A 23849-nucleotide genomic window follows, 5' to 3' on the forward strand; every position below is an offset into this window, starting at 1 on the left:
ACTCGTAAGCTGAAGAGTTGAAAGAAACTGTCAAAGACTCATCTGCCTTAATAGTACCTGCTATTACCACAAGAGTCCTGCCAAAACCTTCATCATATCTTAATATAAGAGCAAATCCTAAGCACCATAGCAACTCAGAATAGGCACAAACAAGGAGAAGCCAGCTTGAACTCACATTGTGCTGTGCTGGCCTTTGAAATACCAGTTACAAGGTTGTATATATACTAAAAATTTCCTTACTGATCTCCAGGTTCCTGTTTCCATGGTGATTTTACATAGTACAGACCTTCTCACTGCATACAATATAAACAGCAAGACACAAAGACTAACAAAGCAGAGCCATTTTAATAATATCAAAGTCTTTGTAAAGATGTACTGAGCATATTTCATGCACATTTTGTATATTTAAGGATATACATCATGTTAAAGATAATAATTCACATTATATTCCATATTTTATTAAGAGTTTGTTGGGGTGGTTAATATACTAGATTTTTATATCCTATACCTTTCTTTTCTCTGACCTAATTTTTTTCTTACACAGAGTCTTCTAGTTTTTCAAATTAATCATCTATAGGAAACTAGAACATCCAGATAACATGAGACAGGCAAGAGGACCAGGATTCCAGTAATCCCCTAGTCTTAGACACAGATGGAGATTTATCCAATTTTGAACTGTGTTCAAATTCTATTATTTAGATTCACGTTTTCTTGGAAGATACTAATGAATGTTTCAAAATGCCCCATAGTATATTTTTGGTGTCTCAGAATACATGTTTGTGATTTTGTTTTTAAGTATTCTCAGTATATTAAAGGAAGTAGCATTCACATACTGGTTGACATTTTTGCTTATATGATGCCTCTTACTTTTTTGTCCTGATCAAACTAAATCATTTGCCAACAGTTTAGTTCTAAGTTACAGCATTGGACATGGTTAATCTCATTCTGTATCTGGTGAATTTGGCTACTGTCCCCCTCCATTCCATATGAGATGTTGTAAAAGACATTCATCTTAAAGGGATATTATATTAGTAGTACATAACTGACCAATGCGACCCCTACTGTTCTACAATCAGTAATATTTTATGTACATGTACACATATTAGTACATGTGAATATATAATTTGTGACTTACAAGTTTTCAGAGAAGAGCAAAACTACTTGGAAAACCACTTTTCTTTTGATGATACTGAAGAGATTTGAGGATCTTTTTGTCTCTATGGGTACTCATGATTGTGGTACTCTACTGTAGAATTAGAAAAATGACTGAAGACCTTATTTATAGGATGAAATTGGTTGGTTGCTAATTCATATTAAACAAATCTTTCATCTTTTTTTGTTTTTGTTTTTGATTTTGTTTTTGCAGGTCTAACTTACATATACTTAAAACCTCTAATCTCTTAGCCTACCCCTTAGATTGCCACATTGAATTCTGTGAACACAGGTGTGCGTGTGTGCATGCGTGCATGTATGTCTGTGTGAGTGGGTGAATGTGTGTTTAGTGTTTAAGCAACCATCTCATAGTTCTTTTCTGTATTCTGGCTCCCGGGACATTACATTTAAAACTATTAGAGTCAGGATAATATGTGAAGGGTGTAGGGTAGTATTGTTTTTAGGATAATATTGTTTATTTTTCTATTTTCCTAGGTACTAATTCTGTTAGGTCTTATTATTAGAGTGAGAAGTGTGGAACCACACATCTCATAATTTGTGCCTGCTCTGAGTTTGTTTTAAATACTCCCTTATAAAGAAGAGTTAAAACAAGCATAATTTCTAGATTTTCTAGCATAGTTCTAGAAAAATATTCCATTGGTTGGAAGGATGCAGTTGCCCATGCAGAGATTTTTAGGATGTCTCTTCCTATTTAAAATAATAGCTCTGAATACTAAGGTTTCGGTTTTTCTTTTTTTCTTTTTCTTTTTTTTTGAGGACGCATATTCATACTTCCAGTGGCTTTTTGTTTCCATGGTGATAGTTTTCCAGTGCCCATACTGCACAGCACTTGGTGTTTTCAAGTCAACTCCGTGATGTATTAGTGTCCCAGGTTTTATCTTTTATTGAAATTGAAACTAAGACCTATTTGGACATCTTTTTCTTTTAAACACAATATTTTTCCAAGTTTGTGACTACTTAAGATGAGAGTGACTTTTTCCTATAATTCCTTCCTTTTTCCTTTGCTTTTTGGGGGCTGGGGGGAGTGGGATTCCATTCCTAGGTGGAACAGGATGGGCTTATGTACTGGCCTGCAACCCCCAATTCCTCTGCAGCCACTGTGGCCATCGCTGATCCCTGCAACTCTTCTACCCTAGCACACTCTGTATTCTATCTAATCCTGAACAAAACTCCCTCCAGCACTGGTGTATAAGACTGTTCAAAACTTTAGAAACTCGAAATAGATTTACAACTCAAACAGCTCACTTTCCAGTATTAACAGGCTGGCAGTGACTAAGATCATGTTTCAGAATGTGCCAGAAAAACTTATCTTTATTAAAATTCCAGACTTGAAAATTCAGAACCATCACAGAACTCCAAGTATTCTTGTCAAATGATGTATCAGGAGACAGGTTGTTGAAGCTGCACTAAGCCTGTCTTTCTAGAGGCTAGGAAACAAAACCTTAGATTGAATTTGACATCAAGATAAAGGTTCAAGATTATTTCCTAGTTCTCCTCTAAACCTCATATCCACCTTTAACTTGAGCAGCAATTCTTAATTTTTACTTTGCTCCCATAGCCCAACTTCATTGGACACAATAAAGCTACAGTACAGTACTAGGCATGAATGTGGACCCGATAAAGGGAAGCTGCTGCTATTCCTGGGAATGTGTGTTCAACCAATGTTTCCTGAGTACAGTGCATCAGCCTAGATGCTTAGGATACAACCCCAAACAATCGAGACAAGTCTGCCCTTCTTGAGCTTTTATTGTAATAGAGAGGGGTGATTTTAAAAAAAGAAAAAAAAAAGAAAACCTGGCTTCTTGTAGTAAATGAATTTCATGTAGAAGTTAACTCCTCTAGAAAAGTTTTCTTATGGGCTGGGAAGGTGGCTCAGTGGTAGAGCGCTTGCCTTGCATGCCTGAGGCCCTGGGTTCGATTCCTCAGCACCACATAAGCAAAAAGAAAAAAGCCGGAAGTGGCGCTGTGGCTCAAGTGGTAGAGCGCTAGCCTTGAGTTGAAGAGCTGAGGGACAGTGCCCAGGCCCAGAGTTCAGGCCCCACTACCGGACCAAAAAAAAAGAAAAGAAAAGTTTTCTTATTCTCGTATTTCAGATCTCTTTCCCCTTAACCTCCCCCCCCCCCCCACACACACACACACCTACCTGCTTATCCCTAAGCCTGGCATGTAATAGAGCCCAATAAAACAAGCAGTCAAAGAAGACATTGGCATTCTTAGGGTTGTGTGTTGAACTCAGAATGTTGACAGAGAATTGGTTAAATCTTTGAAGTGAGAGTGAAACAGCACTCTTAGAAAGAAGTTCGTTAGTCCTTTAAAAGGTAACTCTGAGAAAAGACTTGTAGTGGGGATAATCAGAACATGAGGTAATGTTTTAGATATTAGATGAAAGATCATTCTTCAGTAGGAAAAATGCACCATGCCCTACACTACCTAAATCATAGCATATAACACACACATTGCAATGGAGCAGGAGACAAATTGGTTTGGGGTACTTCCCCTCCTCCTCCAAGCTCAAGATGGCAAATGGTCCAATTGAAAATAAAAAAGGAAAATGGAAAGCAGGTCTGGTTAGGGAAAACTACACTCGCCTTTAACTTTATATCATCTGGAAACAACAAAGGAATAACTTAGATGGTTAAGAGGCTGTATGTTTCTATTCCAACAACTTTGAACATTATGTAGAGCTTCTTTGATTGCAGACAATAAGGAGCATAACATAAAAAGATAGCTTTACCCTCCAAGGGTTCATCACTAAGCCCAGTATCATGAACTCTGTGTTCATATTTTAAGTTTGAGATATAGAAAACTATATTTTAAGTGATTGTTCTCAATCTTAATCTTCCTGGAGGAAGTTGGGTGGAAATGAGTTTTCTAAGGGGGCCAGCAATCAGTTTTCAGATTTTGATTTACTATGTTTCACAAGTTAATTTAGATCTTTTCTCAAGAAAAAGAACATTTATGAAACTCAGCCAAAAATACTAATAATAGGGTATGTGGAACACACATAGCTAAGAATCAAGAGAAGTATGTTTCTATTGTGAAAATATATTAACGTAGACTGGAAAACATTACAGATAGATACCTTAGCCTCTTATAATAAGTTCTTATGTAATATTGTCATATTTAGCTGATTCAATTTATTCTCACAGATGTGCCAAATACTGGTATAAGCAAACCTAGAGTTTCTGACGCTGGCCATCCCAACAACTATCTCATCAGGACAGAGCCAGAACAAGGGACCCTCTATTCACCAGAACAGACATCTCTTCATGAAAGTGAGGGTCTGTTGTATTATGTTTTAAGAACTAGATTTGCTTTTAATATTTTCTTTTTGAAAGTAAACTTTAAAAGTCTATAATAAAGATATTCCTGCTGGTTTCATTCCTGCAGGGTCATTGGGTAATTCAAGAAGCTCAACTCAGATGAATTCATATTCTGACAGTGGATACCAAGAAGCAGGGAGTTTCCACAACAACCAAACTCTGAGCAAGGCAGATAATAGGCAACAGCATTCATTCATAGGATCAACTAATAATCATTTGGTGAGGAATTCAAGAGCTGAAGGACAAACACTAGTTCAGGTAAGCCAAGCACAATCAAGATCTTTGCAAAGAATTACTCTCTTGTATACTATTTATTATAGGTATTCTCTATTAAAAGAAAACCTAATGTGTACAGTTTTGAGTAAAATGTGTACAGTTTTGAAAAAAAACCTAATGTGTACATTTTGTTACTTTAAAGTAACAAAAATTCTTTTACACTATTTGAGTTAGTGTTAAGGGTTTTTTTTGCATATACCTAAAAATATGTTTGCTTCAATTAATTTACTGCTATTACTAAATAGAATTAATTATACCAATTCATTCTGATATGTTTCTAGACATAGTAATTTTTTTCAGAAGCAACAAGTTTGACCTGTCAAGTCCAGAGGGAATACAGAACTGAATACAATGTTATCATTTCCGAGAGGTTATGAATTCCTAAAAATACAGCAGCTATATATTCTATTTCTAGGGGGCAGAGCACTCTTTCTAAACCTCCATAAAGATCCATTCATTCTCACCCAGTCTAGTTTTGATCTTCATCTCTGGAGTTCTTCTCTGAAAGCACACTTCTTTGTTGTACTAGAACTCCATTATAGGTTATATAGAACTCCATTCTATTGAGTTAGGGCTTTCTAACTGATAGGCAAAAAAAGTAAAATTGCAGATATATTTACACAAGCTCCTTAGCTCCTTCCTTGTGGCAAATTTATTCACCTCACTCCACCAGGATCAGCCTGGAGTAAAACAAGCAGCAGGAGTCTTGTGTAATATAGTAAACAGTGTGGAGATCTCTCTTCAAGTAGTTGGAAGGGTTTTTTTTTTGTTTTTTTTTTGTTTGTTTTTTTGAACTAAACAAAAACATCATATAATCAGAAGTTCAGTAGACACTGTTCCTCATAATGAAATCCAGGTATAAAACAGAAATAGGCCAGAGTTACCAGTACCAAAGGAGTAGCGTAATGCAATGATGGCTCTTGTGCTTACTGATTTATATAAGATAAGAGCATGACTTTTAATCTACAATGGAAACTCTTGTACTCATAGCAAGCTGCTTCAGGTTCCACTCCTCAAATTCAAATTGTTCACATACTCCTTTGCTTTTATAGGTGAGTTAAATCACTTCAAATATTCACCCACTTCAGTAGATTTCTATTTTTACAAGTCTAAAACAATTACATTTTTTCATAATTATTGCTGGTCCTAGGGCTTGAACTCATGGCATGGGCACTGACCTGAGCTTTTTTGTTTAAGGTTAATGCTTATGACTTGAGCCACTGCCACACATCTGGCCTTTTTTGGTGATTTACTGGAGATCATAATCTCATGGACTTTCCTGTCCAAGCTGGCTTTTATCTGAGATCTTCAGTTCTCAGCTATTACATGTGTGAGCCACTAACACCCAGCTTACATCTCTTTTAAAGAAATTTACATTAAGATTGTTTTATGCCTAAAGGTTAAAAAGTATATTGCAGTTATATTGCTTAATTTCCATGTAGTCTGGTCAGCAGATTTTCAACCCTGTCTATTGTCTATTTACCATCCACTTCCTTTCTCATATCCCCTCTTCTTCATAGCTATTACTGCCCCCAAGTACACTTCAGGCCTCAAAAGAGATATTTCAGCCAGCCATTTGATTGTGACACCTGGAAGCAAATATCCTCTTACAATAATAGCTAAGGATGTGTAACATCCATACCTTATCCCTGCTTCTGTATCCCACAACTAAAAGTGGGTGGGAGTTGATGGCACCAGGGTCTAAAAATTGCATCATCAATATAGTTAGCCTGATCCAAGTCTCATCCAGAGCCCTATTGTGTAATTTCATTTCCTGTTCCCTTGCCACTTCTTTCTCCAACTATCCATTCTTCATTTTCATCCAGCATCAAGAAAAGTATCTGAAACCTGCCATGTTTGTGAAGGTCTCTAGATTCAGAGTAGAATATTCCATGGCAGGGACATTTGCTTTCCTTTCTAGTCTTTTGCAGTGGGCTAGGCCAAGAATCAGTAGATTCAAAGCATCTCTCCTATTTGACCAGATTTTGGGGTGCCTTTGTTGTATTTCTTAAAATCTACCAGGTATATTTAAGACCTCAAAGACCAGAAAAGGTTTTTAAAAATTACTTAAAAGAATAGACACATTTGGCTAGGGCACCTGGACAACCACACTGTGAAGCAAATTCATATTTTTTTCCACACTGAAAGAACTTTTTTTCTTTTGTTAATAGGGCCAATTTCTTTTGTTAATAAGGGCCAGCCATAAAGACTTTATAAATAAACTTCTGGCTACATTTCGACTATTTTTTAATAAACTTTTTGTTTTACAAAAATGTACTATCATGGCCAAACTTTGGCTTACAGGGAAGAAAGTATAACCCAGTGACCTTCACATTCATGAGTTATTTGTAGCCCTTGGAATAAAACATTCTATGTGCTGTGAAAAATGCCTAGGCAAAGGGTAAGAAACATAAAGAACAAAGTGGGGGGAGAGATATTAAATGTCTTCAGACCTCATTTTACGGATCTTAGGATTCAAAAACACAATGGGAAAAATCTTTAAGATCAAACTCTGAAGCATGATGCAGAAAAGAAACTTGGATGCCTAAAATAAATTGTGAATTCACTTGCTATAGAGCTTTGTGCTTTTTTTTTTTTTCCTGTAATGACCATGGACACAAATCCCTGGATAAACCCGTTCTCTTTTCTCCCCCCTCTCATCAGCCATCAGTAGCCAATCGGGCCATGAGAAGAGTTAGTTCAGTTCCATCTAGAGCACAGTCTCCTTCTTATGTTATCAGCACAGGCGTGTCTCCTTCACGGGGGTCACTGAGAACTTCTATGGGTAGTGGCTTTGGCTCTCCATCAGTGACCGACCCCCGGCCTCTGAACCCCGGTGCGTACTCCTCCACCACGCTGCCTGCTCCGCGGGCGGCCTCGCCCTACTCACAGAGACCCTCCTCCCCGACCGCCGTGCGGAGGATCGGGTCGGTCACCTCCCGGCAGACCTCCAACCCCAACGGACCAGCCCCTCAGTACCAAACCACCACCAGGGTGGGGTCCCCGCTGACTCTGACGGATGTACAGACTCGAGTAGCTTCCCCGTCCCAAGGCCAGGTGGGCTCGTCGTCCCCGAAGCGCGCGGCCATGACCGCCGTGCCGCAGCACCTGGGTCCTTCCCTGCCGAGGACTGTTCACGACACGGAGCAATTCGCACAGCAGCCGTACGAGATTTACGAGAGGATGGTCCCTCCGCGGCCGGACAGCCTGACGGGTGAGTACCGGGGGCCGCGGCCCAGGGCCAGCCGCGCGTCCCCGGGTACCCACGGCCTGGGGTGCTGGCGCCTCCGCGCCCCGTGCCAGCGTGGGTATCTGCGCAGTTATGTACACCTACATCATCAGAACTCCGGGAGAGAGTTTCCCCCTCAAACAGTAGCTCTGCAAATACCTGTTTTGTTTCCACCTGCTTATTGATTTTCATCTGGATTTGTTTCAGAAAAGAGCCCTGTGCATGCGAGCATGCGCGCTACCACTCGGCTACATCCTTAACCCTGACTATTGATTTTTTTATGTCTTCCCCCACCCCCCCACCCCCCCACCAGGAAAATGCTTCTCACCAGCCAGGCTCAAAATGTGGTATGAGAATATCTGTTTTATAATTAACCTAATTTAACTTAAAATTCCTAAAGAAATGCGTAAGGGATGTGGACTAGAATATAAATCTTGCCCGCTCCTGCTCTGATTTTGACATTCCCATGGGAAATGCACAAAGATCTTGTGAAGTATCTTCACAAGTCATTTGCATTAAATCAGAGAGAGAGCACATCCAGGAGGTAGCGCTCGCGAAAGGTTTCCCACGAACTATAGAAACTTGGTTCTTTTTTCTGAAACAAATTTATCCTTAAAGTAGTATAGACAGAATGATAAAACTTAAGACTATATATGAAAATCCAAAATGATTAATGGATATTTCCAGCTCTCCTTTACCCACCCCCGTTAGCCAGAAGGATGCCTTTCAGAATATTCACAGGTAAAGGAAGTATGCATTGGTTCAGATATACACACACTGTATTGTGTTTCCTTCTGCACTGATGGTAAACATACTACTACAGATATATTCGGTGCCTTAATTGTTTTCACTTAGTTAATCTGAAAGTGCTTTTTTTTTTTGGCCAGGCCTGGATGCTGTCCCTAAGCTTTGGTGCTTGTCTAGTAGTCTTCCACTTGAACTATAGCACCATTTCTGGCTTTTTGGTGCTTAATTGGAGATAAGAGTTTCCTGATTTCCTTGCCTGGGCTGAGGGCTAGAATTGCAGGCAGGAGCCATTAGAACCCAGCTACTCATACTATTTTTGTTGTTGTTGGTCGGAGGCTTGAACACTGGGCCTGGGCGCTGACCCTCAGCAATTCAGCTCAAGGCTAGCGCTCTACCACTTGAGCCACAGCGCCACTTCTGGTTTTCTGGTGGTTTATTGGAGATAAGAGTCTCACAGACTAGCCGGGCGCTGGTGGCTCACGCCTGTAATCCTAGCTACTCAGGAGGCTGAGATCTGAGGATCGCGGTTCAAAGCCAGCCCGGGCAGGAGAGACCGTGAGACTCCTATCTCCAATAAACCACCAGAAAACCGGAAGTGGCGCTGTAGCTCAAGTGGTAGAGTGCTCGCCTTGAGCTGAAGAGCTGAGGTACAGCGCCCAGGCCCAGAGTTCAAGTCCCACGACCGACAAAAAAAAAAAAAAAAGTCTCACAGACTTTCCTGCCCCTGCTGGCTTTGAACCGTGATCCTCAGATCTCAGCCTCCTGAATAGCTAAGATTACTGATGTGAGCCACCAGCACCCAGCTACTCATACTTTTAAAAAAGGTACAGAGTTCCTTTTCTGTATGTGCTACTTTTTAATCTCCTTCCTCTCAATGGGCATTTAGGATTTGTGTCATTTTTAGCTGTTAGAGGTTACAATATATATTCTTCCTCCTGCATATTTGATTTGATGGGTACTACGTTAGCCATAGAATATGTGCATGTTTTTAAATTGGGAAATTTATCAAATTGCCCTCCAAGAAGTTTGTGTGAGCTTGTATTTTCACCTATAATTAGAGTGTAAATCTCTTCCTACACCTCACGGCATCCAAGTTTTTCAACCTTGCCAATCTGGTAGATAGGACGCTATGTCTCATTGTTTTAAATGTTTTTACTGGGTTATGAATAAGGGTAAAGATCCCATATATTTATCAGTTATTTTATTTTACCTTTTCCTGGAGCCACAGGTTCAGCTATATTTTCATTTTATAATCTATGAAAACCTATCATACTTAAGAAAAATTATTTTTTTGTAATACATGTCTCAAGATTTTTTAATATTTTGTCACTTTTGATTTTGAAGTTATTTATATAATTTTTACATATTTTGTGTGATAAAAAAACTAATGTCTTTTTCTTTGTATCTAGGCAGTGTGAAGCTACTTTCATATTTTTAAATGTAATTTTTTTTGTGAAAACTTTATATTGAATTTGAATTTGAGCTCAAAGATAATCCTAGCAGTAAAATTACCTCTTTTTCAAAATTGCACCATCAAGTGGAATGTATTTGTCACAAATATTTTCTGTTATGCTTTTAAAAAGTTTCCAACAAAGTCCTGTAGAAATCATTTATAAATTCTGCTTCCCACAGAAACCTTGAAAGACAAATAGTCTCAAAGACTTCCTTCTTCCACTTGGGTCTGAGATCCTCGCTTCTAAATCTGCGCAGCAGAAACCTAGTGAAGGAAGGCAGCATGCACATACATCCCTGTCTCCATGTTTAGCCTGAGAGGACAAGTCTTTGTCAATTCTGTTCTCTGACATTCAGATGAGATTAGAATTTATTTTTCAAGAGAAGGAAAAACATGCATGTATATATAATTTTTATATATGTACATATATATGTGTGTATATTATATATATTAGACCTAGCTTCTCACTAATTTTTTTTTTAGGTTCTCAAGAATCTTTGTTTCCGGTGACCTACCTGACCATTTATGTGGAATGTAAATCCTAACTATGAATTCTTTTCTCTTATTCTAAAATAAAATCAGAAAAAAAGGAGCTTGTCATATTTATAATCACTTTTGATTTGGAAGGATTAATTGCTAATTAATGTGCCTAATCAATATTCATAAAAATGCAGAGACTTGAGTAGTTGGTGATCATGATTTTAATAATAATACAATGTATTTCTTGCCACAAAAACAAAATATATATGACCTAAAATACTCATTCTAGTATGGAAACGTTTTAAGAATCAGCATTTGACAAATAAATTTGTAAATTTGTGATTATTTCTAATGGCTTAAGTATAAAAAACCTTCAGTCTTTATTTTATGAAATGTATGACCTTGACAGGTGAACTAATAGGCTGTTTTGAGGTTGTAAATAGAAATGATTGGTTGAATAAATAGTATTATGGCATATCAGTGTTTTCCATTTTTGGACAAAGTTTTAAAGTTATTAAAAATTAATTGTATTATTTCTAATACAAATCATAAAACATAATTACTTATATTTCAGTCTTAGTAAGTTATGATGGGCTTTCTATACTTTAAAGTGGCTATGGTAATTTTTGAATATTAATCTACAGGTCTCTATATGTTTTTAAAGAAAAGCAGGAGCATAAAACAAACATAATGATGGTCATTGTTATGTTCTTCAGAATTATAATAATATCAAGAAAGTTCTATATACCACTATAATTCTAAACTCTTTCACTACAGCCTGTCATATATAATAATCCTATGGCTGCATATCACTGCAATTCTAAACTATTTATTCTACTACAGCCTGTCACATATAATAATTCTATAGCAAGGAGGTCTCTGCTGGTTACCTTTTATCGTTTTAAAGGATAAAAATCTAATTTGAATACCTTTACCCCAGAATCCAAATAAAGATTTACAAATTTTTTCAAATTATATTGATTCTAAAGATGAATCCAGGCAGGTGCTTGCAGTGGAAAAGTATGGTATTTTGGGAGTCGGTGCAGAATGCTCTGCTCTTACACCACATCCCTGTGGGCTCAGCTGAGCTCAGCTGCATCCAGTTCTCATTTGACTGCCCAGTGTGTCTGATCTTCAGAGTCTCATGATGAGTCAAGAGTGTGGCTCTGTTTTTACAGTTACATGACATATTGATAAGGTTACTGAGGGATAGGTACATTCATCTGCCTGATCTATGAGACAATTAACAAAAGCAGTGCCTGTACTTTTCTTCCAAGTTCTCAAAATAATTTTACAGTAACAGCTGGGGGCCAGTGTCTCATACCTATAATCCTAGCTGCTCGAGAGGCTGAAATGTGAGGATCATGGTTTAGAGCTAACCCAGGCAGGAAAGTCCATGAGACTTTAATCTCCAGTTATCCACAGAAAAGCTGAAAGTGGATTATATCTCAAGTGGTAGAGCCCTGGCCTTTAGTGAAAAAGTTCAAAGACAATGCCTGGGCCTTGATTTCAAGTCTCAGTACTGGCACCATATGTATGTGTGTTTGTGTGTGTGTGCACGCACACATGCTCATTTACCATCCTAAGCCAGGTGCCAATGGTTCACACTTGTAATCCTGGTTACCTGGGAACTACCAATCAGGAGGATCATGGTTTGAGGTCCCATCCCAATCAAGAGCTGGATCCAGTGATGTATATCTGTCATCCTGGCTGTGTACGTGTAAATATGAGACACTTTTGAAAAATGCCAAATGCCAAAAGAGCAAGTACAGATAGGGTCTTGAGTTCAAATTATAGAATTATTTTGAGAGCTTTAAAATCCATCTCTGTCAATCTAACCTCCCTCTTTAACCTGGTGCTTGTGAAAAGCTTTCTAAGTTCTGGTGCCTTGTGCCACATGTGTTTGAGGCATGGCTGTGTCCAGTGTGGGGCACATAGTGACAGACACTGGCCTATGCTTTCTTCTAGCCATGAGGAAGTAGCTTTGTAATGGGATTGAATCACATTTCCTGTTGGGCTCAAGAAAGTTTGGCAAGGTGATAGCCCAGTTATTAGATTTTATGAACCTGCAGTCTTTATTTTAGCAAGTAGGGAGCCACTACTAAAACCCACAATGTTTTATTGAGATTTTTCCCATGTTGCATTGTTGCTCAGAATAGGTAATAATCATTCACTTTAGAAACTTTAAGTATTTAACTTTATTGCCACTTCTCAGTAAGCAACATGTAATTATCACATATATTCAAGCCAAATTGCTTTTAGTTGTGATTTGATTGATCCTATCTTTTTTTATTAGTGTGTTTTAGCAAACTTTTTAAAGAAAATATGTCCTAACTGATTTCTGGTATGTTATACTTTCCCTTGCTTATATCTAGAAAGTAATTTTTGATATTTTGACCAAGTAACAAGATTTTAATTACTAATAATGACAAATCACAAACTTCTTAACACCATAAGATATATACTAATTCACTTGATACTTTTTTTTTTTTTGTCGGTGGTGGGGCTTGAACTCTGGGCTTGGGCACTGTCCCTGTGCTCTTTAGCTCAAGGTGAGCACTCACCTTGAGCCACAGCGCCACTTATGGTTTTCTAGTAGTTTATTCGAGATAAGAGTCTCACAGACTTTGCTGCCTGGGCTGGCTTTGAACCATGATCCTCAGATTTCAGTCTCCTGAGTCACTAGGATTACAGGCATGAGCCACCAGCACCCATCCTAATTCACTTCTTTAAAAATGTATTTAAACTTGTTATCATGAGTGATGAATATGAACATTTGTCAGTAGCAATTGAATCAGAAATCTATTAAATGATCGAAAGTCAATGTTATTTCTAACTTGGTACTTTTGTTTATGCTAGAAAGTTAATGAATATCTGGCATGTGAGTTCTTATAAAAGCAAAAATTAAATGATTTTTTTAAAAGAAAGCATAAATACAATGAAAGCAAAAAATAGTAAAATAACATTTCTTAATAATAAATATTATGAGTATTCACTCATATTTTTTAATACAGCATAAGATTTCTGGTATTTTCCAGAAAAATTATATGTGACTCAATAGAGACTTTTCTAGTTCTTAAGCATCCAACTTTCCTAATTAGCATTTTAGATAGGCTTTGGTCTGAGACATAGGAATGTATAGATGTGGGACACTATAGGCCCTTTGTTCTCAGCGATAGTCTTCTACTTGGTGAGATGGGCAATCAGCAGGGCAGGAATAAAGAGGCACAAACCACTGTTGGTGCAGTGCTGAGACACTTAGAAGCAGGGCATATTCTTAGAAATATTTTAGTCTATGAGTTTTGTTTTGTTTTCGTTTGATGTTTTTGGGCTCTTGCTTAGGGTGTGTAGTTAGGGCTTTGTAATCTTACTCAGCTTTTTTGCTCAAAGCTAGCACTCTACTACTAGTCATTCTTGCTCAAGGTTGGCATTCTACTACTGGAACCATATCTTTAACCCAGATTTTTGTTGGTTACTTGGAAGAGGATTCTCAAGGACTTTTTTTCCCAGGCTGACTTCAAACCTCAGTCCTTCAGATCTGAACCTCCTGAGTAGCCAGGATTACAGGCATGAACCACCAGTACCCAGTTTCAATCTACTGGGTTTTCTTGTTTGTTTGGACTTATTTTTTTTTTATGTGCACCCATCATAGAGTCGATTTACAAAACCTAAGGTGGCAACTATATCACCAGGCAGTGTATTTCCACAGGAGCAGCAGTATACAGTATACAGACTGTCCTTGACCAAAACATTTTTATTATTATTATCATTATTAATAGGTCACCATCCTAGAATAACTTTGCAATTTGGCAGTAATTTCAAGTAGATCAAACGATTTAATATTTTTATTAGAGAATCTTCTTTTCTCTCACAGCAACAGAACATTTTATTTTTGAACTGTACAGTATATGAAATCTTTTTTTTTTTTTTTTGCCAGTCCTGGGGCTTGAACTCAGGGACTGGGCCCTGTCCTTGAGCCTCCTTGTGCTCAAGCCTAATGCTCTACCACTTGAGCCACAGTACCACTTCCAGCTTTTTCTGAGTAGTTTATTGGAGTTAAGAGTCTCATGGACTTTTCTGCAAAGGCTAGCTTCAAACTGTGATCCTCAAGTCTCAGCCTGCTAAGTAGCTAGGATTCCAGGCATGAGACACCAGCTCCTGGCATGAAATCTTTTTCACACTTGACACCACTCCATTATATAATTTTCTGCTTTGAGTGTTTATATTGAACACATGCATAGTCCTGTTGGTTAAGAACTTTAGGGTTCTCGATCCCACCATGATTTCCTTTCTTGTTAATGATTTTATTTTGCTGCCTCTAGGCTTACGGAGTTCCTATGCTAGTCAGCACAGTCAGCTTGGGCAAGACCTTCGTTCAGCTGTGTCTCCAGACTTGCACATCACTCCTATCTATGAGGGGAGGACCTACTACAGCCCAGTGTACCGCAGTCCAAACCATGGAACTGTGGAGCTCCAGGGATCACAGACAGCACTGTACCGCACAGGCTCAGGTGGGCAGCAGCTTTCTGACTTTCACTGACGCACAAGACAAAGGATTTTATTGAGATTGGGTGCCCTGGAAATCTATGTTATCCATTTAGATGTTGGATAAGCAGTTGTGACAGCAACCAATAAATAGTAAAAGATAAGTACATTTAATATTTTATAAATGATAAGTTTTACTCTAGTATAATTAATGAACATAATGATTATACTATTAATCTATGAATCAATTTGTAAAGCTATAAATGTGATTCTCTTCAGATTAGGAACAAAACAGATATAGAGAGGAAAACTTCTAATGAAATACTTATTGTAATTTTTGTTGCTTAAGTCAAATATTAAGGAAATCCATATATAGTGACATTGTCTTTAATTTAGTATGTAAGGAGCCAAGCTGCATGTTTTTAGATGTTACAGTTACTCAGAATACATAAATGTATAATATAAAATAGCTAGCCCTTGTGATGGATTTAAATCAGAACAAAATGCAGTAGAAGCATTCATAAAATAGGGAGCTCAGACATTGGGCTGTGGCTGATGAATCCAAAGCTGGAGCTGAAGACGATCTGAGCTGCCAGACTGATGCAGGATGGTCACATGTAGTCTCAGAGTCAGCTTTTCTTAAAAAAATTAAAAATTAAAAAAAAATAAAAGTCTTCCAGATTTATTCATGCAATCATCACAGAAGAACTCCAAGTAGCAACGATAACCCCTCACCATTAGGTGCTCCTTAAGGGGACATACCTCCCAGAACACCAGCAGAGAGAACACTGTTTGTATTGGTTCTTCACTAGAAATTGACAGTTTACTCCTCAGAGTAATTGTCCTTCTATAAAAAGCACCAATTTTGAATGTTAATGAAGAACTCTTCACTTATTCTTGTGTTCTGTGAATAGGAATTTCTCTGCTAGGATTGAAAAATAGCTAAAGTTATAATTTTTTTTAAGACAAAGTCTTGATAATGCAGTTCAGGCTGGTCTGGAACCCACTACCTACCATAGCCACACTATTCTCAAACTCAAGTGTCTCAGTTACAGGTGTGTACCACAATGCCCGGATGATAATCTTTTTAATTGCATGAAGAATATGTATGTAATCAGTGGAAAGATGCATGCCATAATAAGTGATACAGAAACATTAAGTACAGTAAATAGTAGTTTGTGTATAACATCATGTAATAATATGTGAGCATAGCGATAGAATAACTTGAGCTTTCAGTATTTTTTTCTTAGGTAGATTTTCCAATGTTATCAAGATCCATAGGTGTATAGGTGAAGACCTCTGATTGCCAAAAGTTTCAGTTATTTGTAAGTCCAATCAAGATACAGTATACTGGGCTGGGAAGGTGGCTCAGTGGTAGAGTGCTTGCCTTGCACACATGAGGCCCTGGGTTTGATTCCTCAGCACCACATAAGCAAAAAGAAAAAAAAGCCGGAAGTGGTGCTGTGGCTCAAGTGGTAGAGCACTAGCCTTGAGCTGAAGAGCTGAGGGACAGTGCCCAGGCCCAGAGTTCAGGCCCCAAAAAAAAAAAAAAAAGATACATTGTACTTATAAAATGATAACTTCTTTGTACAACTACTTAAAGGTAATACAAATATAATTTAAGAATCTGAATAAAAATCTCATGGAAATAAAATTACAAAATTTTCTATTTTATCATTTATTTCTTAGATTCATTACTTATTTGGAGTTTTAAGTTACTGAATCTTAATAAACATATTAATAAACATTAAAAATTACTTATGTTAACAGATTAATAGGTTTATTTTTGCTGTTTCCTGCTAATAAATTTAGCAGGCTACTAAAAACTTAAGAACCTTTTTCTAAGGCTAATGAGCAAGATTTATAAAACCTAAACGTAAACAACGCATATAATTTCCAGAAACTATAATCTTTTTTAACATTAAAAGAAAAAATTTTAAAGTGTGATCTTGTGGAGAACATACAAATCTTTGGTTTGCAAAATGTTGACTTTCTTAGGTATTGGAAATCTGCAAAGGACATCCAGCCAACGGAGTACTCTTACATACCAAAGAAATAATTATGCCCTGAACACAACAGCTACCTACGCGGAGCCCTATAGGCCAGTACAATACCGCGTCCAAGAGTGCAATTACAGCAGGCTTCCCCACTCAGCACCCGCTGATGACGGCACCACGAGATCTCCATCAATAGACAGCATTCAGAAAGACCCCAGGCAAGTTCCAGTTGGGCACATTCACAATACTGTGGTTCTTCCATCCTGACTTTTTTAAGCTGTGAAATCTATTATGATATCAGTTACACCTTATCTCTACCACTTCCAGTTGTATTCCTGCTGTGTTGGCTATTGAGGATAATTTCTTTTTCTTTTCTTATTATTCCTTTTTTAAATGGATTGATTCTTTCCATCCTTTAATTATACCTTAGAGAACCATAGATGTGTGGGAATATCTAAAGCATTCATCACTTAAGTACTTTACCCAGGCTATTAACCCAAGATAGCTACTTGCTAAGCATTAAACAAAAGACTTTGAAAGAGCCTTTTACCTTCTTCCCTGAACCTGACTGACTTCTTGGACAATGGCTTCAGAATATCATATTATTCTTTTTTTTTTGGTCAGTCGTGGGGCTTGAACTCTGGGCTTGGGCGCTATCCCTCAGCTCTTCAGCTCAAAGCAAGCACTCTACCACTTGAGCCACAGCACCAGTTCTGGTTTTCTAGTGGCTTATTGGAGATAAGAGTCTCATAGAGTTTCCTGCCCAGGCTGGCTTTGAACCTCGATCCTCAGATCTCAGCCTCCTCACTAGCTAGGATTACAGGTGTGAGCCATCGGTGCCCAGCTAGAAAATCATATTATTCTAAGCCAGAAAATAATCAGTGTTGTGTACATCTCAAATCATTTTGCTCAATGCTATTTAGAGATTTTTTTTAATTAAAAATGTCATTTGAAAACCATTATTTAGGAGAAAATGGCATTCAAAAAATTCTCATATCCCATAAACAAACAAAATATATTTGCAAAGAAAAACTATTGTGTCTTTTTAAAATTCTATTGAGCCACATAGACAACAACTTTTTTTAAATATATTTTTTTTTATTGTAAAGATACTGTAAGAGGAGTTAGTTACATGAGTAAGGTAATGAGTACATTTCCTATCCATCATTGTTACCCCCTCCTTTGTTTTTCCCATACCATTCCTTCCCTTCCTAACTCCCCAACTCCTCCCTTCCCCATGCCCCCTCCTCCCCATCTCCCAACCCCCGAACCCCACACCTGAAGTTAAAATTCGTTTTCAACATAGTGTCTTGTACATTACATTATTACAATGCTCAACCTGTATCCCTATTTAAGCATTTTGTTTTGTCCCTTCCCCTCCCCAAATTAGAAATACTTTAAAAACAATAGCAAGAAAGACAAAAATCATTTGTGTCCCTATCTTGGGTTTCATTTCACTTAACATCATCTTATATGGTCATATGTACATAGCTTTCGACCTTTTCTGCTTGTCCCAGACATATACTAGTTTTTGCAAATAAGGGAAACCATAGGACCTATGTTTCTTTGGACCTGGCTTACTTCACTTAATATAATTTTTTCCAAGCCTTTCAATTTCCTAACAAATGGGGCAATGTCATTCTTTCTGATGGAGGCATAGAATTCCATTTTGTGTGTGTGTGTGTGTGTGTGTGTGTGTGTGCGCGCGCCCGCACGTGTGTGTATGCATATATATATGTATATATATATATACACACATACATACATACATATATACACACACACACATAAATACCACATTTTCTTGATCCATTCATCTACTGAGGGGCATCTGGGTTGGTTCCATATCTTAGCTATGATGAATAATGTTGTGATAAACATAGTTGTGCTGGTAGCTTTAGTATGGCCTTGTTTGTGATCATTTGGGTAAATGCCCAAAAGTAGGATTGCTGAGTCATAGGGGAGCTCTATGTGGAGTCTTTTGAGGAACTTCCATACTGCTTTCCAAAGGGGTTGAACAAATTTATACTCCCACCAACAATGTAGTACGGTTCCCTTCTGTCCACATCTCCTCCAGCATCTGTTGTTATTAGAGTTCTTGATTATAGCCATTCTAACTGGGGTGAGGTGGAATCTCAATGTTGTTTTGATTTGCATTTTTTTATGGCTAAAGAAGTTGAGCATTTCTTCATGTGTCTATTGGCCATTCTTATTTCCTCTTCAGAGAAGTTTCTCTTTAAGTATTTAGCCCACTTATTTATTGGGCAGTTGTTTCAGGATTTGTTGTTGGGGGATTTAATTTTTTGAGTTCCAAGTATATTTTAGATATGAGACCCTTATCCGCTGTATGGGTAGTGAACATCTTCTCCCAATCTGTAGGTTTTCTATTGATCTTGCTAGCTATGTCCTTTGCCATGCAGAAGCTCTGCAGTTTCATGCAATGCTGTTTGTCCAACCTTTCTTTGATTTGTTGTGTTTCTGAGTCTGTATTAAGAAAATTTTGGCTTGTGCAAAGGAGCCGTAGAGTTTCTCCTATTCCTTCCTGTAATGTTTTCAGGGTGTCTGCTTTGACTTCAAGGTCTTTGATCCATTTGGAGTTAATTCTGGTACAAGGTTATATATAAGGATCTAGCTTTAGTTTTCTACAGGTGTTTAACCAATTTTGCCAGCACCATTCACTAAAGAGGCTTAGACAACAACTTTTAAGGTAAGTATTAGTTATTTAGTACTTGATTGATATTTTTAACTCCCCTCATCTTTAATGAAAGCTGTTTAAAATAGCCAGAGAATAAGTATGCTTTAAAACTAAAAGAGAATTTTCATTTCTGGAAGGGTGAAATTGCTCCTAAGTTTTAAGCAGCTTTAGTTTTATTTTAAGGCATGTATTAGCAAGATTTCATTCACTCTTCGCCCACAGATAGTTGTTTCACTGGAAAATTGTTATAATTATCAATTCATTTATAGCAACCTACCAACTTATTCTAAAGAATATGAATTAAAATGAGGTTTTGGCCACTCAAATAGGGTAACTTCAAAATCTATACTTCACTAAGGCTATTTCCCTACTATACCTAAAATTCTTGAATTTAAATCTATTCTTGGTTTGTTGTTATTTGCCATTTTTAAGGATTTTTTGTTGTTGTTGTTAGTTTTGGGGCTTGGCCTGGGCACTGTCTCTAAGCTCTTCAGCTCAAGGCAAATGCTCTACCACTTAAGCCACAGTTCCACTTCTGGTTTTCTGGTGGTTAATTGTAGATAAGAGTCTCATGGACTTTCCTTCCAGGGCTTCAATCCTCAAATATCAGCCTCCTGAATCCATAGGATTATGGAAGTGAGCCACCAGCACCCAGATTAAGGGTTTTTTAAATGAAGAATTTGTCTAATAGCACTTCCTATATATAATGGTTAGAAATATTCTTAAATTATTTCACTTTTTCAATTCGTCAAAGAGATTAAGCTACCCAAATAGATGCAGAAATTCCCAAAAAGATTTTGAATTGTGGGTAATTTATATCATATCTTAGCTTGACTTGCAGAGAAAAAGATAGTTACCTGCAAAAGCAGTGAAGTGTGATTCGAGTTTTGAGTTTAATATGTGTCCCTGAAGCCTTCAGCTCTGACCTCTAATATAATTCACCATAAACAATAATTTCATGTATGATAATGTATTTCAGCTATTCATACTATGGTAATTTCATAGTCTAATGCATAAAACTGTTATGTTTAGCTTTGATTGTGCAATAATGCATTTCATAAGATGAATAAATGATTATCTTATAGTAATAGGTAGATTTAGTCTAGCTGAAACTGAAAGTTGTGTGAATTTGAAGTTCGAATACTCATGACAACTGCTACTTCTCAGTTTTGCAAATAGCAACTTTAATGTTTTTATTCACTTGTAAGTTTTTCTTTGCCATTAATACCATATGATAAATTCTCCATAAGATGAAAAGGTTACTGATGTGTTAGAGTTAAAAGGAAATATGTGAATTTTTTTTTAGCTTTTAACTTAGGAGCCAAATTTATTAGTAATATGAAGAATTTTTCTAAGAAAGAAACCTAAAATATTTGCTCTGCGTAGAGATGATGACAAAGGATGTCCATGATCTTGTTGGCTGATCTGTTCAGGGACTAGTCTACAATACTCGACAGAATGTCTCCTTCCCCTTTCCCTTGACTTTGGTGTCATCATCAAGAATTTAAAATCTGTGTGCATTATTAAACCAAAATGGTGTTAATACTTTTGCTGATAATGGTCTTTTAAAGAAATTAAGCAAGGAGGGAGAGTTTTAATTACCTCCCAAATTACTCAACTTCTATTCTTTAAAAAAACAAACTTTTTTCTCTGTATTCAGAGTGAGTTTCTTTTTTATTTTTTATTTTTTATTTATCTAAAATTTACCAGGTTTTCTTCTGCACCTTCCAATCTGTTGTTGCAAGTTCTTGGCCTGTTTTTACAAAGCCAACCTGATTGTTTCTGTCTCTTTTGAAGTTCCCATCTACTCACATCTTATATACATCTTTTCCTTAAGTCTTTGAGCTCATTTATAATATTTATTTTAACAATCTCCCTTGATTATTCAATATCTCTATTGTTTTTTCTTTTTTTTTTTTTTATTGTGAGAATACCGTACAGAGGAGTTACAATTACATAGGCAAGATAATGAGTACATTTCTTATCAAGCATTGTTGCCTCCTCTGTTTCCCTTTCCCATCCCTTCCCATTCTCCCCCCTATTTCCTCCCCCCATCCTTCCCCACCCCCACCAAAGTTGTTTTTCTACATAACGACTTATACATCTCATTGTTGTAATGGGTCCACCTGGTTTTTCTTTTTTTAATCCCTCATTTTATCTAGTGATTTTTTTTTTTTATTATATGTTGACTGTTGCAGATAATACATTATAGGGAACCTGGATTCTGTTTTCTACTCTGTGCAGAGTTTTGTTTTAGCAGATAGCTAAATTACTGGCAGATGCTTTTAATCTTGTCAATATTGGTTTTGTTCTGTGGCCTATTTCAGATTTAGTTCAGCATTAGACCGTACCAACCAAATCTATGGTATGATCTTTCCTTTTCAAACAGGGCCTTTGTGAAGTTTTAGCTAAATCTCTAAGGTGCTTACAAGGTCTGCTCACTAAGAAGGCTGAAGCCTAACTGCTTTGCTATCACTAAATTCCATTGTCCTCCCTTTCCCACAGCTCACCTAGTTATCAGGTATTGCTTGGTCTCAGCCTCCTGTGTTATAGTCCCCAAAGTGGCCCAAAGTAGAAAGCCAAGTAGATTTGGGATTCCTTGAGCATTTTCCTTCTCTCACGTTTTTTATTCCTTTCCATTTTATGTTATTCACTTATTTATTTTGTGCCAGTACTAGAGGTTGAACTCAAGGTATTTGGCCGTTGCTTATCTTTTTCACTTAAGGCAGGCACTCTGTCACTTCAGCCACAGCTTTACTACATGCTTTTTACTGGTTTTGCTGGCTTTGAACTATGATCATCAGATCTCAGCCTCATGAGTAACTAGGATGCCAGGTACCCTGCGAGGATTTCATTCTTGTGGAGCCTATTATCCAGATCCTGATAACTGTTTCTTAACACATTTTAGTCAGCTTTATGAGTGTTAATGGGTGGGCAAAGTCTAGTCAAGGTTGGAACTAATGCCAACAAAGCCAAATTGCCCAGCCTCAGAAGCCACCCTTCTCTGGCCCTTGTGATACCTAGGGATAGGAATGACTAAATCACACTCTTTGTACTCTATTATTAATCACAGCATAGATTTATATAATATGCTTAGATATTCATCAGAAATGGCTAACATTTTCATTGCACTAAAAGACAACTTTTATAGAGAATGTCCTTAAATGTCTATGTCATAATTCTAAGTATATAAAATCTCTATTAGCTTTCCATTTTTATGTGAGTAGACACATTAGAACATGGTTTTACTAACCTTTGCCACTTTATTCTCAAATTTTTACATGTATTTAATGACATATAATAGTATTTACCAACTGATACAGTAGTAAAGGCAAATGACGTAATAAATATAAAGTTCATGATACACTATGTGATGCAGGTAAGCTCACTAAGTGCTAACTCCTGTTATTGTTATGAAGAGTAAACTTTTGTCTGGCATAATAGTGCATGCTTGTAACCTCAGCTTCTCAGGAAGCAGGAGCAAGATCATGAGTTCAAACCTAGCCCAGTGTTGCTAAATACCCAGGTGCTATCTCAATTTAGGAGATAGCACTATGAATGTAACTCAGGCATGAAACCTGTGTTCAATCCCCAGTACTGCAAGAAAAATAAAAACAATGACCCCCCTCAAAAAAAATTTCTTAGTTTAGTATGCAAGACCTGCACATAAAAGCCTGTCTTTCGTTTTGTTAATTTTTTATTTTTTAAAATTACCTCCGGTCTTTACAGTGGCACTTGTAGCATAGTAAGGACTCAGTAAATTTTTGTTAAAGAGTTGGTAGTGGATACATATATATGGGTTCAGGTATGTAATGATTTGTTCCTTTGCAGTGGACTAGAAACCTGGAACCTTCCCAGACCAAGTGAAACTATGGGCTTTAAAAACAATGCAGAGGGCTGGAAAGGTGGCTCAATGGTAGAGTGCTTGCCTCATGTGCTTGAGGCTCTGGTTTCGATTCCTCAGCACCACATACACAGAAAAAGCCAGAGG

At 37.3% G+C, this 23849-nt stretch overlaps 1 protein-coding gene across 11 annotated transcripts in view; it reads left to right on the forward strand.

Moving 5' to 3' along the window:
* Window positions 1-23849, forward strand: part of Pkp4 (plakophilin 4) — a 217792-nt gene that overhangs the window by 150577 nt on the left and 43366 nt on the right. For 4 of the 11 annotated variants that reach the window (XM_042683397.1, XM_042683403.1, XM_042683405.1 and 1 more), the window contains exons 5-10: window positions 4323-4454; window positions 4564-4754; window positions 7437-7986; window positions 10685-10735; window positions 15004-15192; window positions 17165-17381. In XM_042683397.1, the coding sequence (XP_042539331.1) occupies window positions 4323-4454; window positions 4564-4754; window positions 7437-7986; window positions 10685-10735; window positions 15004-15192; window positions 17165-17381 (1330 nt within the window). Of the gene's footprint in view, window positions 1-4322; window positions 4455-4563; window positions 4755-7436; window positions 7987-10684; window positions 10736-15003; window positions 15193-17164; window positions 17382-23849 lie in introns of those variants that run through there. The other 7 variants (XM_042683404.1, XM_042683401.1, XM_042683400.1 and 4 more) reach the window with 5 other exon arrangements.

Source organism: Dipodomys spectabilis, unplaced genomic scaffold (genome assembly GCF_019054845.1).
Source record: "Dipodomys spectabilis isolate Male_0828 unplaced genomic scaffold, ASM1905484v1 ptg000081l, whole genome shotgun sequence".
Classification (NCBI taxonomy): domain Eukaryota; kingdom Metazoa; phylum Chordata; class Mammalia; order Rodentia; family Heteromyidae; genus Dipodomys; species Dipodomys spectabilis.